The following is a 19,847-nucleotide window of genomic DNA, read 5'->3' on the forward strand; positions in this document are numbered from 1 at the left end:
TTTTGGCCACGTTGGGTCTTTGTTGCTGCACGTGGGCTTTCTCTAGTTGTGGTGAGCGGGGGCTACTCTTCGTTGTGGTGTACGGGCTTCTCATTGTGGTGACTTCTCTTGTTGCGGAGCACGGGCTCTAGGCACGCGGGCTTCAGTAGTTGTGGCTCGCGGGCTCAGTAGTTGTGGCTCGCTGGCTTCAGTAGTTGCGGCGCACAGGCTCTAGAGCGCAGGCTCAGTAGTTGTGGCGCACGGGCTTAGTTGCTCTGCGGCATGTGGGATCTTCCCAGACCAGGACTCAAACCCGTGTCCCCTGCGTTGGGAGGCGGATTCTTAACCACTGTGCCACCAGGGAAGCCCCCTGTCTGCTTTTTTATGACTATTCTGACTTTTAAATATAAAATAATTACTTTCAAAAGTTACTCAGCAGTGGAAATGGTTTAATCTTTTGCTGTTATTATTCGTAATAGTTACCAAAAATATTAGAGCCCAGCCTAACTGATCTATCTTAAAATTTTTTCAAGACAGATAATTTGGCTACAAGGAAAGGGCCACTAAGATAACTTAGTTAAGTAAGCAGTAACTTTATTTATTCCAAGGGTCTGGGGGATAAAACAAAAACTGAAATGACAGGATAAGTAAGGATGACTCCTACATATTATATAGCTTGGGAGGGTCACTGTTTTCTGGTTCACGTATCTCAACGCTGTTAGACAAAAGCCATCCTATCTACATATTTCCTACAACAGCCTTCCAACCAGTATTTATTAGGCTCTTCCTTTATAACTTTTTACACAGCCACTGCATTTACCATATTCAGACCAGGGAATAAGAACTTTACTCTGTACTCAGGAATCAAAGCACTAGTGTATGCAAGGACCAAAGAGTGGTCTGAAAACTGATTTGGTGGCCAAGTAATAGAGTGATGAGAACACTGTATACTGTTTATAGACAGTATTACAAAGGATGACTTTCTGTGAGGTGCAAGTTCTAAAGAACTGTTAAAGTTATTCCATACATTGGGGAATGAAAACTTGACTTGAGGGTTGTGATAATTTTTTTAAATTAGAAATTGTCAAGCTATATGAGCTTTATATTACATTGGGTTATATTTTCCTACTCGTTTCTTCTCCTGTTAACCTTGTGGAAACGCTATTCAATTAAGTAAATAAGTACTAAAGTTTTTAACTACTTTTGGTAGCTGGTTTGATGGGAGTTAAAATTTGAGATTAGAAGTTGAAAATGAAAAGGGATGTGATTTATGCCCCAATATATAGTACAAATGAAATGATTATATATAGCAATTGCTTTTCTTTCCTTTCCCTAACCCTTCAATCTTCATTACCTCTGCTCATTTCCAGCTCGTTCTAAATCTTACATTTACACACACACTTACCTTTTGGTGCGATTCAACTTATATCCCCTACCACCAAGCGGATGTGGACAAGATCTCCTCATTACCATTTCATATTTCCATTTTAATATCTGACACCTACAGTCAGTGTTAGGATAGTATCTTTGTGTGCTGAGCCAACTGTTTCTAATTTCTAAATCCATATTCTCTCTTTCTCTTTGCTCTTGACAGAAGGCCACAACCCATGTACTCCTTATAGAAACAAGCACATTGGAACATACCCTTTCTCAGGGATTGCGAGGTCTTGAGCCCTCACAGAATCTGAGCCTAGAATATATTTTTTATTCCATTAAGTCACGTGAAACAGTTTTTGCCCCAATTGGGTAAAAAGTTAAATGAAAAATTATAAGTGTTTTTTTTGTTTTGTTTTGTTTTTTTGCTTTTCAAGCTTTTTATATTAATGTGGGATATTGCTATAGCCCTAGCATGCAGGATTTATTACTCATCCTTTATACCTTTAAATATTTAATTTTTAATACTGACGCTGAAAATGCTTTAAACTGTCCTTTTCCTTCATAGGCATTTGGCACAAACCAAGAGGATTATGCAAGTTACATTATGAATGGTATCATCAAATGGGGTGATCCAGTCACTCGAGTTCTAGAAGATGGGGAGCTGCTGGTCCAACAGACTAAAAACAGTGACCGCACACCATTGGTTAGCGTCCTTCTGGAAGGTGAGGAAAAATGAGGCGATGGCATCAAAAGCTGAAAAAAGAAAAAGAAGCACTTTTACAAAACCATTTAGCACATTCCAGAAAAATGAATTATTTTCAGTTCTAAACCTGTTCATGATCTGAAAATAGCAATCCATTCTGTGTTCCAATATTGTGCACGAATTTAAATCTTCTTGGGTTAGAATGTTACTAATGAATGATAGCAACTAGTTTTCTTATAAGATTGTATCTAAATTTCTATGTTACTTAATAGACTCTATGATACCACATAGTATTCAATTCAATTAAAAAAATATTCACTGAGTATTTACTATGTCTTAGGCATTGAACTGGTTGCTGGAGACACAAAGATATTCACAGAGTTGAGTCTGGTCATGAAAAAAGCCATGTAAACAAATACCTAACTACCATGTATGTGTGTAAGGGTATGTGAATGCAAGTCATTTTGCCCAGGGGTGGTCAAAGAAAGTGTTCAATTTAGCCTTTGAAGGATCAGTTAGGATTTTACCAAGTAGACAAAAAAGGAAGGACATTCTACAGATTATTTTTTATAGTTACAATTAGTAGAACAACAGAAAAGTTCAGTGAGTCCACATGACAGGGGAATCCAGCCCCTGCCAAAGGGCTAGGGGTGGGGGCTTCCTGAGAGAAACACATTAAGCCAAGACCTAAAGGATGAGGAGAAGCTGGGCGAGCAGAGTAACTGCGGAAGATGTTCTAAACAGAGGGACCAGCGTGTGAAAAAGCCCTGGGCTGGAAGGAGACTGAAACAGAAAGGGAGATTGGCTAAGACATGAGACTGAAGAAGTAAGACAGGAGCCAGTTCATACAAAGCCTTGTAGACCATGTTAACGATTTAGACTCTATCCAGGGGGCAGTGGGGAGCTGTTTGTAGGATTTTAAGCAGTGAAGTGACATGATCAGATTTATATTTTCAAAACATCATGACTGCTTTGTGATAGAGAATGGATTAGAGTGGCAAAAATACACAGGAAAGACCAATGGTGAGAAGCAGTTGCATTAGTTTTAATGAGAGCTGACTATGGTTTGAAGTACTGTAGTGGTAGGAGAGATGGAGTTATGTAGACCATTTTGAGAAATATTTAGGAGGGAGAATAAAAGAGACTTTATGATAATTATAATAATTATTAATTATTAAGCATAATTAAGCTAACATTCTTTGAACTCAACTATTTGCCAGTCAGTCTACTAGCACTTTACACATACCTTCTCATTTAAACTCCACTTCAATCCTGTGAGGGCAGATGCTGCTGTTATCCCTATTTTGTAGATGAGGAAGCTGAAGCTTAGAAATAGTAACTAGATTGAAAATGGGGAGAGATCAAACATGATCCCCAGGTTTCTGGTATTCACGGCTGGTAAATGCTATTGTTTACTAAGACTGGGAACGCTAATGGAGAAGTACATTTCAGAAAGAAAGATCACGAGTTCAGTTTTGGACACATTAAGTTCATGGTTCCTATAGGATAATTGAATGGGAAATGTTGAGTAGCCCACTGGATATGTGGGTCTAGTGCTTAGAAGAGAGGTCTTGCTGGCAGTATACATTCATGAGTTGTCAGTATGTAGACTGTTGTTGAATCCATGGGAGTGGATGAAGTCACAGAAAGGGTAGGTTGAGAAGAAATGGGGGGCCTAGGACTGATCTCTGAGGTGTGTCAACATTTAAGGACTAAGTAGAGCAGGAAGAGTTGACAAAGGAGATTGAGCAAGAATAACCAGAGAGGTAAGGGGGGGGGGGGGAGAGAATGTGCTGTCACAGAAGCCAAGAAAAGTATTTAAGGAAAGAAGAGAGGTATAGCTGATTCACTTTGCTGTACAGTAGAAACTAACACAACATTGTAAAGCAGCTATACTCCAATAAAAATTAATTATAAAAAAAAGAAAAATAAATAAAGAGGAGAGTTATCAGTTGTATCAAATATTCCTGAGAGGCCAACAGATAAAGTGTTGGATTTGGTGATGTGGAGGTCATTGGTGACCCTGATGGGAGCCTGTGCCATGTAATGGGAATGGAAGCCATAGTGTTTGTTTGAGGATGGATGGAAGGTGAAGAGTGAAGGCAGCTGGCGTAGATGATTATTTAGAAAGGTTTCATTTCGAAGGGAGAAGGCAGAGTAAGTGTTGAAAGTAGTGAAGTCAAGAAAGAGGTTTCTTTTGTTTTGTTTATTAAACTGTCAGTAGACTAGAGCATGTTTAAATGCGGTTGGTAAGGCTCCAGGGAAGAGGGAGGGGTGGAACATATGGGGGGGAGGGTACAATCAATAATGTCAGGTTCCTCACAGATGTAGAGAACAAATGTATGGACACCAAGGGGGGAAAGTGGGGGGGGTGTGATAAATTGGGAGATTGGGATTGACATGTATACACTAATATGTATAAAATGGATAACTAATAAGAACCTGCTGTATAAAAAAATAGAATTAAAAAAAATAATAATGTCAGGTTCCTGAGAAAATGGGAAAGAATAATTGGTCAGTTTATGGTTGGAAGAGGGGCACATCTTTTATTACACAGAAGGGAAGGAGGAGATGTCTAAATATAAGTAAGTTTGTAGCTTTGGTTGCCTTCATGAGAAGACCTGAGTCTTTAGTTTCCTAGCTCTTTAAGTCACATTTGCTTCTAATAAGGCAGTTTTCCCTGCCCCTAATATCACCTCTGAAGAAGATTGTATTTTTTTGTGAGACAAATGATTTGATAGAACTAATAACATAGGTACTGGTATGCATTTGAATGCATTCTCTTTTTTTTTTAAAGAAGCAGAACCCTTGCATTTTGTATATTTAGCCAGAAGTTTGAAAGATTAAGGTTATGTGAGAAAGAAAGAAGGAATATATTTCAACATACTTTTGAGAAGTGCTAATCAGTTCATTAAATTTAGTTGCTAATAAATAAGAGAAAACATGTCTGCCATGAAATTGTGTCAGGAAATGTTAATGAGCAACTAGTTGAGGCCTCGGTACATTGTGGATAAAAGTTTAAACTTGTTTTATTCCTCTTTGCTTAGGTTGGCTTTTTTCCCCTGACTTGCTCGTATTGTTATGCAGGTCCTCCTCACAGTGGGAAGACTGCTTTGGCTGCAAAGATTGCAGAGGAATCCAACTTCCCCTTCATCAAGATCTGTTCTCCTGATAAGATGATTGGCTTTTCTGAGACAGCCAAGTGTCAGGCCATGAAGAAGGTATCAAGATTTTTACTTTCATTTTAATTTCCTATCTCTTAGATGTGTGTGCACACGCGTGTGCGTGTGTACGTACACATGTACATATAAATCTATCTTTGTGTGTGTATATATATATGCCATGGCAGTTATGTTCTTCTCAAGTGGAATTAAATTGTCAGCAGAATTTGGTGGGAAACAGCAACTGTTTTAGACATAGTGTTTACTTTGTAATGCATTTTTTTAAAAAATTTATTTATTTATGGCTGTGTTGGGTCTTCGTTTCTGTGCGAGGGCTTTCTCCAGTTGCGGCAAGCGGGGGCCACTGTTCATCGCGGTGCGCGGGCCTCTCACTATCGCGGCCTCTCTTGTTGCGAAGCACAGGCTCCAGACGCGCAGGCTCAGTAATTGTGGCTCACGGGCCCAGTCGCTCCGCGGCATGTGGGATCTTCCCAGACCAGGTCGCGAACCCGTGTCCCCTGCATTGGCAGGCAGATTCTCAACCACTGCGCCACCAGGGAAGCCCTGTAATGCATTTTTATTAGAGTATCCTTATCTTCCAAATTATGCTTTGTTTAGTGTGTATTATGATTAATTTTCATTTCTTAAGTTTGTATTGACTTGATTGAAAGATCACAGTTCAGAGTTTTTGAGTAGAGTAGAGCAAATTCATTTAGGATTTTTTAAGCTCTTTCATCAGTGTATAAAGTCAGACTAGGGTCAGTTAAATTGACTGTATAGTTTGGGAAAGAACAGAGGTGTATCATTGGAAAGAAATTCTCAAAACCCCTACAGAAAGATGGTGGTATATTAGATAGTAATCAGTCTGCTTAGCAGACTTAGTGCGGTCCTTGTCTTTTTGCCTTTCTCTAAGTGCCATTTGTCACCTTCTTAATACGGCTGCTTTGACCCACTGGTGAAAGTTAGAACAACATAGAATAGAATCCTAGCACTGAAAGAACTCTAAGATCGTCTGGTTCATCGCTCTTACATTCAAGCAAGTACCATGTAAGGCATTTAGGATAGTAGGTGGTTGCTCATTAAAAACAGAAAACAAAAGCAACAAAAATCAATGCTGAGCACTCTTAATGGCTGTTTCACCTCACTTGATTTTCATTGATATTCTGATTTTGCGTACTCCCAGACAGTGAAGAAAGTTATTATTATTATTTTTAAAAATTTTTATTTATTTATTTATTTATTTATTTATTTATTTTTGGCTGTGTTGGGTCTTCGTTTCTGTGCATGGGCTTTCTCCAGTTGCGGCGAGCGCGGGCCTCTCACTATCGCGGCCTCTCTTGTTGCGGAGCACAGGCTCCAGACGCGCAGGCTCAGTAGCTGTGGCTCACGGGCCCAGTTGCCCCGTGGCATGTGGGATCTTCCCAGACCAGGGCTCGAACCTGTGTCCCCTGCATTGGCAGGCAGATTCTCAACCACCGCGCCACCAGGGAAGCCCAAGATTATTTTTTATATATTTAGTTGAAGTATTTATTTTACTTAAATCCTTTTTTTCATGCTTGATCTTTTATAGATAAGAACTTACTGTAAGTTAAAGAGATGTGAGAAAACCAGAATGAGGGGAAAGAATCTTGAGAATGGGATTGCTGCCTAGTAAAGACAGCTCAGATGTTCTTTTACCTTGTTCTTAGGCCCTCACTTTATAAAGATGTAGGATAGAATTACCTTAGTTTTTCTTTAGGGAAGAGATTGAAGAGGAAGATACATTCTTTCAAAGGCAGACTCCAAAAAAATATAAGTTTGAGAAGTTAGTCTCATGTTTGTGCAGGTAGCAAAAAATCATTTGTGTAGGTTGCTTGAAATAGATAGAGGAGGCGGAGCTTGGAACAGGATTCCAGGCCTGCACACCAAAACGTCAAGGTAAATATTCTGCGTAAGGTCTTTGAAGTTGAGTGTGAAAGTGAGGGAAATGTTGCCAGACACAAGAACTTAAATATCATAGTCTGTTTATTCTGTGTCTGAGGTGAGACTCGTAATATCTATCCTTCCCAGGAAAATCTGGACAGAATCACTAGGACCAGTAACCTCCCTAATGTAGGTAGGGGTTGTTTTTCTTTATTTTTTGGTCTTTTTCCCTTTAAAGGGAACCCTTAAACCACTTTTGTTGAAAATTTAAATAGCCCTTGGAATTGGTGGCCATTGAACTTAGCATTTAATTGAACAGCTGATTCTATTTGTATTTTCCTAACTCCATCTATTCCTTATACTTGTTCAAAAGTAGTCGTCTTCTGTGCGTATGGTAAATTACTCCACTGCTTTCCACCAGCTGCCAGCTTCTACCTCCCATGTACTCTGAGATGTGGGTGGATGGTCCTGGTTTTTTCTATAAAGTTTTTTTTGAAGTATTTTAGGCTTCTGCACATCAAAGCTGCTTTGCAAGTGTGAGATATTATCATTTTTATTATTTCAATCTCTTGCAAATTGACTTGAGGGGGGCAGGTAATATGTGCTGATTTTAGAGGCTTATATGGTTAAATTAATGGCTTAATAACTTATGATTTAATCTTTAAATTGTTGAAGCCTTTCAAGGTAGGGTTTCAGATGAGTAGAAGGCTAAGGTGTATAAAAATAAGTGTCTATACAAGCTTACTTGAAGTTGTTTGGATTCGTGATTCACTGTCTGGATCATCCGTGTACCCTTAAAGTTACAAAAATTATTTCTGCTTCAGCAGTATAATAAATTCATATTAAGACTTTTTGGGTTTTCCTTGGGGAAAAATATTATTCCTTGTGACTAAAGAACAGAACAGAGAAAAGAATGAAGCATAGGTGTCTTAGAAATATATTAGAAATACTGCAAAATCTTTCCCTGCAAATAGTTTTCACATTGTTGCCTAATGATAGATTGACAAAAGCCTGAGGGCTCAAACCCATCTAAAGGTGCTAAGTCTTCCAGTTTGCTTTTGAAAATGAAATATTAATGCCATTCTTTAGTAGTTCTAGTCTCCCTCCCACCATTGTTTTCTTCCCTTCTTTTTTTTTAGTGTGAAGATGGAAAGAAGATTTTTTTTTTCAAAGCACAAATAATTTATAATCCTTTATCATTAGGGAGAAGACATTTCTTTCCTTTTAAGTGCTTCCCTCCCACCCCCAAAATGTAGCTTTTCCCAACTTCAAAAATAATTTAGAAAATGCAGAAAAGGACACAGAAGAAAATAAAGTCCATATTTGTCCTTCTATTTTCTTCTCTACTCAGATACACATACACACACACATATATTGGGGATCACATTGGACATACTGTTTTAAACCTGGTTCTTTCACTTGATATGAAATTTTTTCATTGTCGTTAAAATGTATCTCAATATTATGTTAAATTAATAGCTGTATAATATCCATTTAAACATTGCTTTTTTGTTGAACATTTATGTTGTTTCCAGGTTTTTTCACTTTTATAAACAATATTCTGTAGAACTCCCAATCACTGCCCCCATTTTCTTATTACATTTTTCTGAGAGTAGCATCCTGATTTACTGGCTGAGAATTTGGACTTAGGTTTCAAATAGACCTGAATTTGAATCCCAGCTCCACTGTTCTTACCAGCTCTTATAGTCACTTAACATATAAGCCTCTGTTTTCTCATCTACCAAATGAAGATAATATTAATAGCTGCCTCATTGGGTTGTTATGAGAATTAAATGAGATGGTGATTTATGTACGGTATCACATAGTACCTTGGGATATAATATGTGCTCAATAAAGTATAGTGGTTGTTTTTACTTATCATTATTATTGCACATACATTTCTGGTTATTTCTTTAGGATAAATTCTCAGAATTGAGATTGCTAAGGTAAAAATATTAATGGTTTTCAAATTTTTATAAGTATTGCTATTAAAACTTATGTAAAAATACTAATGTTTATAAAGCCCACCTCTTAAGAAAGCTGTGCTAATTTACACTGGCAGCCCCATCATATAAGAATGTCAGTTTCCTTGGGCTCTTGCCCGAACTTGATGTTGTTAAAATATTTTTTGCAGAAACTAACATAACATTGTAAAGCAATTATACTCCAATAAAGATGTTAAAAATATATATATTTTTTTTGCAAATTTGATAGGTAAAAGATTGGCATTAAAATCATTTATTCACCTACATTTTAATGACTAGATGCTCAGTTTTAAAGATTTTTCAAAATGTTTTGCAATGACAACAGTTTGTGAAACTCAGAAATATTATAACACATTAATTTTTCTTAAAGAGAGGTGGTCTGAATACTTAATTCATAGAATATCTTTATATAGCATTTTATTACTTAAACCAAGAGATGATGAGTTTTTGTTAGTAGAGCGGGCCATTAGGCTTGCTTTAATGAGTATCTAAGATTTAATTGCAACTAAGCTATTCTTATTCACATACAGATGGTGCTAAAATATATGAAAGTAGTTTATTCCCAATTAATTTAAAATTCACCTTGCACTTCTCTTAATCTGCTTAATAAATCCTTTCTCCATAGATAAACTCCTCAATACTAGCAAAGTCTGTATGAAGTATTATCCTTATATTCTGGGGGGATACTATGTGTTCCATTAAGATATTTGAAGTGTTCACAGATCTTTCTCTTCTCCCCCATTTTATTTTTGTTTCCCCAACTTTATTCTGTTTAAAAATTTTAATTCCTTTATCCAGTTTTGCATCTATACTTAAAAAAAAAAACCTATTTTACTAGTTCTATTAATGGCATTAAATGAACAAAAGAACAAAGCAGTAGAATTTGATTTTAACTAATTACCTAATGTTGGTGCTTTCCGAGTATACAATCAGTACAGAGGTGAAATAGAACAATCTGATGTGACTACATTGTTTGAACAAAATTAAGTAGAAAATTAGTGATTTATAAAACTATACCCATTAATAGCATAATATAGTCTTGTTTTTAAAAGGACTGAAAATTAATGGAAGAAATTTTCCTTTCCACTAGCTTTGCAAGAAAGGAATAATCTTCTTTGAATATCCTCCTGTAAATCCCACTGCAAATTGTAGTCTGCACAGGACAGAATCATGGTGCCTAATCCTCCTCTTTTCATGGTTTAGTCCATACAAAGAGCAGAGCTGGAAATTGGATCTTTTGACAGCAGTTACTAAGCAACAGAATTTGGATGTTTTTGGTTAACATCCTAATATATCATGTAGCTGATTTGTTGAAGATTGTGTATGCATTAACTGAGAGAAGTGGACACCCCGGAAGTGACTACAGGTCCCTGTACTGCTGGGGGACGAGCACTTGTTGTTTTTGTTGAATACACTCTGTCTTTTGACGTTTGTATCTGTTCGGCACACAAAGGAAGATGGTGCAGCTCTCTAGTGGAATTTAACTTTCAGATCTTGTGACTTTTTATATTATTAAAAATACCCCACTCTGTCACTCATGTCATGTGAAAATTTAAGAATTTTTCCTGAAAAGCAGGGAGAACAAATAAGGGATTTTAAGGTCATTCCAGGAAGCTTGAGTGCTTTGCCAAAAGTTTAGGTCCACTTCCTGAGGCAGTTTCATTAGAAGACAGCTAATGTTTGCTTGGTCTACTCCCAAGTTATTTTTAGAAACTGGAGATTATTACAGATAGCACCAATTTGAATTTGCTCATTTACGTTTTTATATGCGACCAAATATGATTTGAGTATTCTTTCAACTAATTGCTGACAGATTTACTACATTAGGGATTTTCTAAGTCATCAAATTCCTACTGTCATCAGATTTCTACTAACTAGGTACTTCATGCCAGCCACTTCAGAACTGAGATGAGCTCTTTCAGCCCCCAAAGAACCTGAAAATTTGGCTTCACTTACCTCAGAGCGCTAAAGAGGTTATAGAAAATGGAGGACAGAATCTACTTAGAACACGCTTTGCTGTGGTTTGTGATTCTGAAAGGCTGGGATTAACATGGAGCTAATGCTGGCGTGTTCCCATTTGTATTCGTGTAGACTCCAGCGTCTGCAGCTGCTGCCCCTCCCCTGCACACAGGTGGCTCCCAGCTTGTCTGAAGATTCCAGGAGCGGGCTCTGTGCCTTGAGAGCTTGCAGTGTCCTTGAGGACCATAATAGAGCTGCCCCTAAGCCGTTGGCAGCAGGAGCCCCACACCTCCTCTCACAGGGCCTCCAGGATGCCCTTGCTGCAGTCCCAGGCCCCACACATTCTACGTTGTCTCTCATGACCCACTACACCTGCCTTTGCACGCAAGAGTGGAGGCACCAGAGAGTTTAATGATGACAACCTCATTATGTCCACAGCTAGAGATAGACTGTGGAACTCTGTTTTCTAGAGACGTTCTTCATCTTCTAGAATAGACCTCTCATTTTTTCCCTGTTGACTGTTGCCACTCTTTTCCACATTTTTTCTTTCTTCCGTTCTTCCCATTCTGTTTCTTTAGCCTTCTCTTTCAGACGTCTCACCTGACTCTAAGAATATGTCTATTCTGCTAATCAGGAAACTCCCTGATAGAACTAGGATGACCATACAATCCAATTTGCTGTGTGCAGTCATGGTTTTTACCTGTTGTTCCAGCATGATTATTAATAACTCCCACCTTTCAAGTGTCCTGCTTTGCATGATAACTTCTGTGATCCCCTTCTGATAACCTCTTCAGCAAGAAAAGACTTGAGCATCATACTTTCATCTTACTAAATGAAAGGATCAGAATTTAAGTTAATTTTTTAAAGAGTCTGTAAGATACCACTATTAGCCCCAGCTTCAGCCCCCCTGGCTAAATGTTGTTTGGGCGTTTGGTCTGGAGCAGGCACTGTGTATTTGCTGTGTGCTGTTACTGACAGCAAGTTTGGCACTTTAGTTGTTGAATTCGAGCTGCGGCAGTTTGTACAATTTTACTTTTCTTTCATCTTTCCTTCTTGTACCTCTCCTCCTTTTTGGGTTTATCTACCTAAAGTTATGGTAGAACTTCCCAGCTCAGTATGTAAATATCTCACTTAGATTTTAGTCTGGCAGCTAATCGCATATACTTGCCAGTGGAATCTGAGTATCTCCTTATTTAGCATTGGGCCAGGAAGCCAAGAATGGAAGAGGCTGAGGAGACTAGGCAGAAACATGGATTCAGGGGAAGAGTGATGACCTTATATTATACTCGTGACTACATAAGGAAAAGAATGTGTGTGTAAGAAGTGAAAGGGGTGTGTGTGTATTTAAATTAAAGCAGAGTTAACTGAAACTGGTCAAATTACAACTGGAATTGCATAGCGTTTGTCATGGTTAGTATGTTGTTAAGAGAGTCTGCTGTGAGTACTTCTGTCCCCATGGTAGTAATTAGTACATTAAGAGCTGTCTGTAAAAAAAACTACATTAAAGACTGCTGTAGGTATTTTTCTTCTAAAATGTTATAGGTAACCCATGTGGTCAGCTGTGAAGTGATTTGTAATGCTTTGTGAATCACAGTATCTGAGATAAGTTAGTGAGACTGCATACGAATTTATCATCAGTTTAGACCCCAGCAGAGTCCTGAATAAGGTTCCTGTAGCCCTGTAAGCTCTGTAAGCTTTAAGAAGGGAGAAGGGCTGATTCAGGGAAAGTGTAAAACTAATGCAAGTAGCCAGTCCATGATGTCTTGGGCCCCTGTGGCTTTAATCCACGATATTACAGCCTGTCAGACAGAATGATATGCTTGCATCAGAGCCCTTAGTAGAATTCTGAACAAATGTTTTAAAGAGCCAAGCATTTTTTTCAGTGACTTCTTAAAATCACCTGAGTTTGCAGGATACCACGTTGGCTGCTGTATGGTCCAGTTTTCAAAAAAGAGCAAAGAACCACAGTGGAACTGCTTCCGAACTTTTCCATTGTCTCTTCCGTTTCTCTTCTGCTTCATGTCTCACCCACCACTCCCCATACACGCAGCACCAATGCTGACACCTCTTCATTTTCTTATTGACTGTATGTTAGTTCCTGCAGTGCTCCTAAATTTTCTCATCTCTGTGCCTCCTAACAATCAGTACACTCTGCTTAGAACACTTTCTTCCCTGTTTTTTACTGAACTGTTCATCCTTCAGGTCTCAGCTTAAATGTCACTTCCTAAATTTAGGAGACCATCGTTGACTCCATAAGCTCTTATCAGTCACAATAAGCTAAGTTATGCTGCGATAATGAACAACCCTGAAATCTCAGGGGCTTAACACAACAAAGTTTATTTCTTGCCCACATTACATGTCCGTCATGACTCAGAGGCGAAGCTCTGCCGTAGTTTCTCAGAGACTCAAGCTAATAGGTAATAGAGACTCCATCTCACATGTGATTCCATGATAGCCGAGGCAGGATAAAGGAAGTATGATGAATCAAGCAGTGGCTCTTAAAGCTCCTTTCAGAAAGTGATATATTCTGTACTCACATTTTATTACCCAAAGCAAACCCCATAATCATCCCTAACTTAAGAGGGGGTAAGGAAGTGCAGTCCTACCATGTGCCAGAAAGAGAACCAGGATGTGTAGGGTATCCCCAAGGACTACCACAGCTCCCGTGCTGTATACCAGCACATCATCTTGTATTTCCTCTAACATCGTGATGCCATGCTTTACTATAGTTACATGTGACCTTACTCATTACTCTTTCCATTGCCTTCATTAGTGCTTGACACATAATAGGAATTCAAAAATATTTGTTGAATGAATGAATAGAACAACGCTCCAAGATTCAGCCCTTAGCTCTTTATTCTTCTGCTTCTGCCATTTCTCCTTGAAGATCACATGCCTCTCTCATGGTTTCAGCAGTCACTGCCCTGAGGGTGATGTCCATACCCTGACTTCAATCATACATCTCCAACTACTTACTTGATATTTCTACTTGAATTTAATGCATAAATTTAAATTTATTCCTTCAGTAAATATTTATCGATTACTTTCTGATAAAGCATTATATGAAGTGATGTGGATACAGAGATAAATACAATAGTACTTGCCTTCACAGGGCTTAAAATCTAGTGTAATATAGGGAAGAATACAATGAATCTGTTAATATATACACAATACACAAAATGCTATACCAAAGGAGAAGAGAAACAAGTGACTTATGGCAAGATGGAATTAGAACTTGTGTTGTTTCAACCATTGAATCCATTGAACAAATATTATTACTAAATACTCTTCTATGCTGGGTACTGAGGGTAACATGAATAAAGTTTTTTTTCCACCTCACGGTCCAGTGAGGAGACAGGTAGCTAAGGACGAAAGGGTAGGTGAGATTTTGACACAATGTGGGAGGGTGACTGAGGGGTATGGGGGATGGTGCAAAGGAAAGCAACAGAGGCATTCTTTCATGCATGCATACAGCAAACATTTATTAGGCACCAGTGAGGCATCAGACCCTGCAAACATAATACTGAGGAAGACAATTCCTACCTTAAAGAATATACAAAAAAAAAAAAAATATATATATATATATATATATATATATATATACAGTATGTTAGGGAGGAACTTACCATCTAGATTGTCAACATGAGTTATTATTTTGCTTTTGTTTTTGTTGTTTTTGCATCTCTGAGGGTGACTTTTGAGCATAGAAAAGACCATGTGTAGCTAATTTGAGGTCTAAAAAATTAAAATTCAACATATTAAAATTATATAATTTAAAATCTAGTTTTTCAATACAAAAGAAAACTTAAACTTTAAAAAGGTCCACCTCTGGGGCTTCCCTGGTGGCGCAGTGGTTAAGAATCCGCCTGTCAATGTAGGGGACAGGGGTTCGATCCCTGGCCCAGGAAGATCCCACATGCCGGGGAGCAACTAAGCCAGTGCGCCACAACTACTGAGCCTGCGCTCTAGAGCCTGCGCGCCACAACTACTGAAGCCCATGAGCCTAGAGCCCGTGCTCTGCAACAAGAGAAGCCATGACAATGAGAAGCCCACGCACCACAATGAAGAGTAGCCCCCGCTCGCTGCAACTAGAGAAAGCCCATGCTCAGCAACAAAGACCCAACGCAACCAAAAATAAAAACAAATAAATAAAATAAATAAATACATAAATAAATAAAAATAAATTAAGTCCACTTCTTTTATTCTATTTGTAAGTCTAGTAAAAGGTAGTTCAAAAAGAGACTTTTATAACTTAAATTTCTTTAAATATTTTAAAAAATATTTACACATTTAAAATATTTTATTTTCTCTTTGATGTACTTCAATTGTTTAACAAACAAAACATTCTAAATTTCAAAGTAAATCTATATATTTACTTAGTAATAAATTAAAACTAATAGTATAATTATGGTGAATCTCAGATTACCATTACCATTTGGAGGGCTATTAAAGTTATATTTTACCTTCCAACATAAAAGTTTATCAAAATTAATTATTCAACTGCATATTTTAAATTCAACTAGCAAGGCTAATCTATTAATCTAACATGGTAAGTTAATTGTTACAAATAGTTTAAAGACCAACTATTCACAGATTGTCTTTAAACTTAATATGAAAAAGATTAATATTGTAGGTTTAATTTACTTTATTTCTATACCTAATCCTTAATCGTCTATAGTTAAAAGATACTCAGTAAGGAATATTGTGCTACTACAAACAAACTCGGGAGAGGCGTGGTTACCATCTTGGTGCACTGAGGTTACTTATCAATCAGATTGGGCTGGGATACAGGAATTAATTCTTACAGATGACACCAGTGGGATTCACTGAGCCCCAGTTATGGTCACTGGAATAGGAATGCCCAACATTTACAAAAAGGCTGGTCTCAAGGCCTTGAGCACTTACATTCAATTTATACATAAATTAATTCTTCTGTCTGGCTTGAAATTGCTACATCCTTGCCAGCATATAACAGCTTCCTTCACTGTTTGCTTAATTTGCATTTCTTTGGTTATCTTAAGATAATGTTCTATTATCTTTTGTCTAGTTCTAACGATGCATCTATCTGATCCTTTATACCAGCTTTAATTTTTTTGTAAACACTTTGGCTGCTGTGGTCTGATTTGAGTTGACAAAATTCTCTGCTTTCTGTGTTATTCCTGTTTGACAGACCACAGTTCTTACAGATAATAAAATGATATTCAGTTCTACCCTGCACATCCCTGTGGCTCCATCTAGCTCTTGAGTCATAACACTGAAGTCATGCTTCTGACATAGATAGGAGAGACCATTATGATAAACTTGATGGATTTGTCAGTTGATTAATTCCAGCTGTTCCTCAGCACGCCCCAGTGTGACACATCCAGCTCTTGGAGCTGAAAGCAGCACTACCCTGCCCTTGCTCAGCCATGATCCAGCTGTGACGTCTTGGACAAGTCATTTAACTGCTTTGGGCCTCAGTTTCCTCACTTTTAAATTGTAAGAACTCTTGGACTTCCCTGGTGGGGCAGTGGTTGAGAATCCGCCTGCCAATGCAGGGGACACGGGTTCTATCCCTGATCCAGGAAGATCCCACATGCCACGGAGCAACTAAGCCCGTGCGCCACAACTACTGAGCCTGCACTCTAGAGCCCGCGAGACACAACTACTGAAGCCCACGCACCTAGAGCCTGTGCTCCACAGCAACAAAAGTCATTGCAGTGAGAAGCCCACGCACCGCAACGAAGAGTAGCCCCTGCTCACCACAACTAGAGAAAGCCCACACACAGCAACGAAGACCCAACACAGCCAAAAATAAATAAATTAATTTTTAAAAATTGTAAGAACTCTTCAAGTTCTGAAGTTCTATTAAATTCTAGTTTTGTGTAGTCAGAAATATTGGATGTTTTACTGTGTTTTGTTTGAGCATTGGTCAAGAATTAGCTAAATTTTATCTTCTTGGAAATTGTCATAATTATGGAGGGCAGTGAGATAATAAATGGCTTTGCTTTCTTCTAGATCTTTGATGATGCATATAAATCCCAGCTCAGTTGTGTGGTTGTGGATGACATTGAGAGACTGCTTGGTGAGTCATAACTTTTGCCATCGTACTATCCTTGCCACATTACAGCTAATGTCTCACAAATTACAAGAGAAAAATACGGGTGTTTATAATCTATAGGGCAATAGAAATACCTTTCTTTGTCTAATAAGGAAATATAACACTATCTCTTATATCTGAAGTCAACAATGGTATTCATGTTAAATATGCCTTATGACCGTAACTACATTATAAACTGCTTTCCTATAAGGGCCCATGTCTGATATTATTTTGTATCTTCCACAGAGTTCCCTGCCCATAATAAATGATTAATAATTTTAGTTGATGGATATATTTGCTGTATACTATTTCTGAGCTGTCTGTAGCTCAGGGATTCCATTTGTGAACTTTGACAGAACTAAGGAAAGAAGGGTTTAGGGTTGGAGTGAAATCTACAGGTTAGCTATAACACTTGGGGCAGAAGTTGTAAGCTCTTTGTACATCAGTTTCTGCTCACATAAAAAAGAGACTGTATTCTCTTCCTTTCTTATCCCACAGAGTAATTGTAAAGACAAAAATGAGATAATATTGTGAAAGTTAAAAACATTCTGAAAGTTAAAAGTGCTCTACAGTAATTTTTAAAAATACCTATTAAACATCTCCTATGTTTAAGTGCACTCCTACAGAATACAAAGATGAATAAAACAGTCCCTGTACTCAGCTCATAAGATGTATTCCACAAATAAATGCCAGAACAGTGTTATTACTCTTATATTTTATTTCATTGCAAAAAATAGATAAATCTGGAATAAATTCATTGTAACAATGGCTCAGGATGCTATAATAAACTTGATTGAAATTGAACCTACCTGGTAACTTAATAAATATCTGAAAATGCTGCCAACCTCTGGTTAACTAACCCCTTCTTCATTAAGGGGTCCATAATGGTGTAGTAATGATTTCACGTTAACTGTTCTTACTACATTTTTCCCATGATTTTCAGACTTGCTTTACGTCCTCTATTACTTCTCTATTTTCCTGTTTCCTAAGGCAATGTTTATTACAAAGCAAAGCAGGTATATCTATGAGGTCTTCTTAAATCAATAGTTTTATCTAGTGACCTGGGTTTTGGGTCTGCTATTTTTGATACACTTCAGCTCAGTTTCTGGGATTATTTCTTTAAAAGCTTTTAGGCACATACTCATAGCTCTGTGTAAAGTCCTTTATCTAAACACAATTGAGATGTGTGGTCATAGCAACAGTACTATGTCAGGAATGTGTGCCCTCTGAGTATATTTTCACTTGTATGAATAGTTATTATCCGTACTTGTTTGTTCATTTATTCAGTAAGCATTTGCTGAGCCCTTACCACTGTGCTAGAATTATTAGGGTTTCAGAAAAATAAGTAGTAAGATGCTGTCATTATGACATACATTGGCAAAAATTAATACAAAGTAGAATGTGCCATGTGTTCTGGATATTCAGAAAAGGGAGGATCACTTTTGACTTCAGAGGGCTGATGCCTGAAGGCAGCTCTAAGCACAGGGCAGGGGTGCATGTGCAACATGCAGAGAAAGCAAAGGGGGTGGCATTTGTGTCGAATCTTGAAGGATGGGTAGAAGTTTTAACAGGTAGAAAGTTATTTGAGAAGTTCACTGTTCTTCACCATCTGTGGACCAATCTTAGTGGCTTTACTATCATTTCAGTTGTATTGAAGTACCTTACTTACATTATTATTTCTTGCCATTTCCCCCTCTACCCATTTTCTAGTATCATGTTTTGTTGCCTGTGTACTCACTGTATTACCATGGTTTGCAGTAACTTCTTGGAAATGTTTAGTAAATACTCCTGGGGATTTTTTTTTCCTTTTTTAAAAAAAAAAAGTCTCTGAATATGAGAGAGAGATGTCTACATTAACTCAAAATGGATATTTAGATGCTTTTTAAAAAATTTACAGATAAGAGTTCTTATGTACTATTTTAAGCATTTAAGTTATTGTAGATATTTTGTCTTGTTATTGTTAGTTGCATGACTGTTATTTAGGACTGTGTTTACTCTTTTTTTTGGAATTTTATTTTATCTTATTTTTATACAGCAGGTTCTTAGTAGTTATCAATTTTATACATATTGGTGTATATATGTCAATCCCAATCTCCCAGTTCATCCCACCACCACCCAGGACTGTGTTTACTCTTTATGCAGAAAAATCAGAATGTTTGGAATATGTGCATATATATATCGAATCCCTAAACATAGCAATGTTTCTCTTCCAGATTATGTCCCTATTGGCCCTCGATTTTCTAATCTGGTATTACAGGCTCTTCTTGTGTTACTGAAAAAGGCGCCTCCTCAGGTAAAAATAATATAAGGAACATTTTCACAGAGTTTCTCCAGTAAATTATACAACGGTGCACTCTCTAAATAAGCAGATTATCATAAACATATAAAATTTTCTTGTTGAAGAGATTTTGAAAGGTCGTCTGGTCTGGCCTTCTGCCTTAAGGTAAATGATTTTCTTAATCACTTTTCTTAATCAGAGAAATTTTCTGTTCTTTTTCTGAAGATCTCAAAATCCCAGTTTCAGTTAGTATTCTGTGTTGCTTTATAAGTTCACCACCATATTACACATCCCTACTTCCCTCCGTTTCCCATGAGAGATATTAATACATGATATTAATGTAGAAGGGATTAAACACATGTTCCCATTTGTTTTGTTTTTCATTTCATAAGTTTTCCTAAGAATTTGTATTTGGGGTAATTTA

General features: G+C 37.5%; 1 protein-coding gene across 3 annotated transcripts in view; it reads left to right on the forward strand.

The window, feature by feature from the left end:
* The window catches only part of NSF (N-ethylmaleimide sensitive factor, vesicle fusing ATPase), a 158,538-nt gene that overhangs the window by 111,644 nt on the left and 27,047 nt on the right, over window positions 1-19,847 (forward strand). For all 3 annotated transcript variants that reach the window (XM_082443134.1, XM_082443133.1, XM_082443135.1), the window contains 4 exons: window positions 1,922-2,078; window positions 5,147-5,280; window positions 17,064-17,130; window positions 19,359-19,438. In XM_082443134.1, the coding sequence (XP_082299260.1) occupies window positions 1,922-2,078; window positions 5,147-5,280; window positions 17,064-17,130; window positions 19,359-19,438 (438 nt within the window). The remainder of the gene's footprint in view (window positions 1-1,921; window positions 2,079-5,146; window positions 5,281-17,063; window positions 17,131-19,358; window positions 19,439-19,847) is intronic.

This window comes from Balaenoptera physalus (assembly GCF_965194825.1).
Source record: "Balaenoptera physalus genome assembly, chromosome: 20".
NCBI lineage: Eukaryota > Metazoa > Chordata > Mammalia > Artiodactyla > Balaenopteridae > Balaenoptera > Balaenoptera physalus.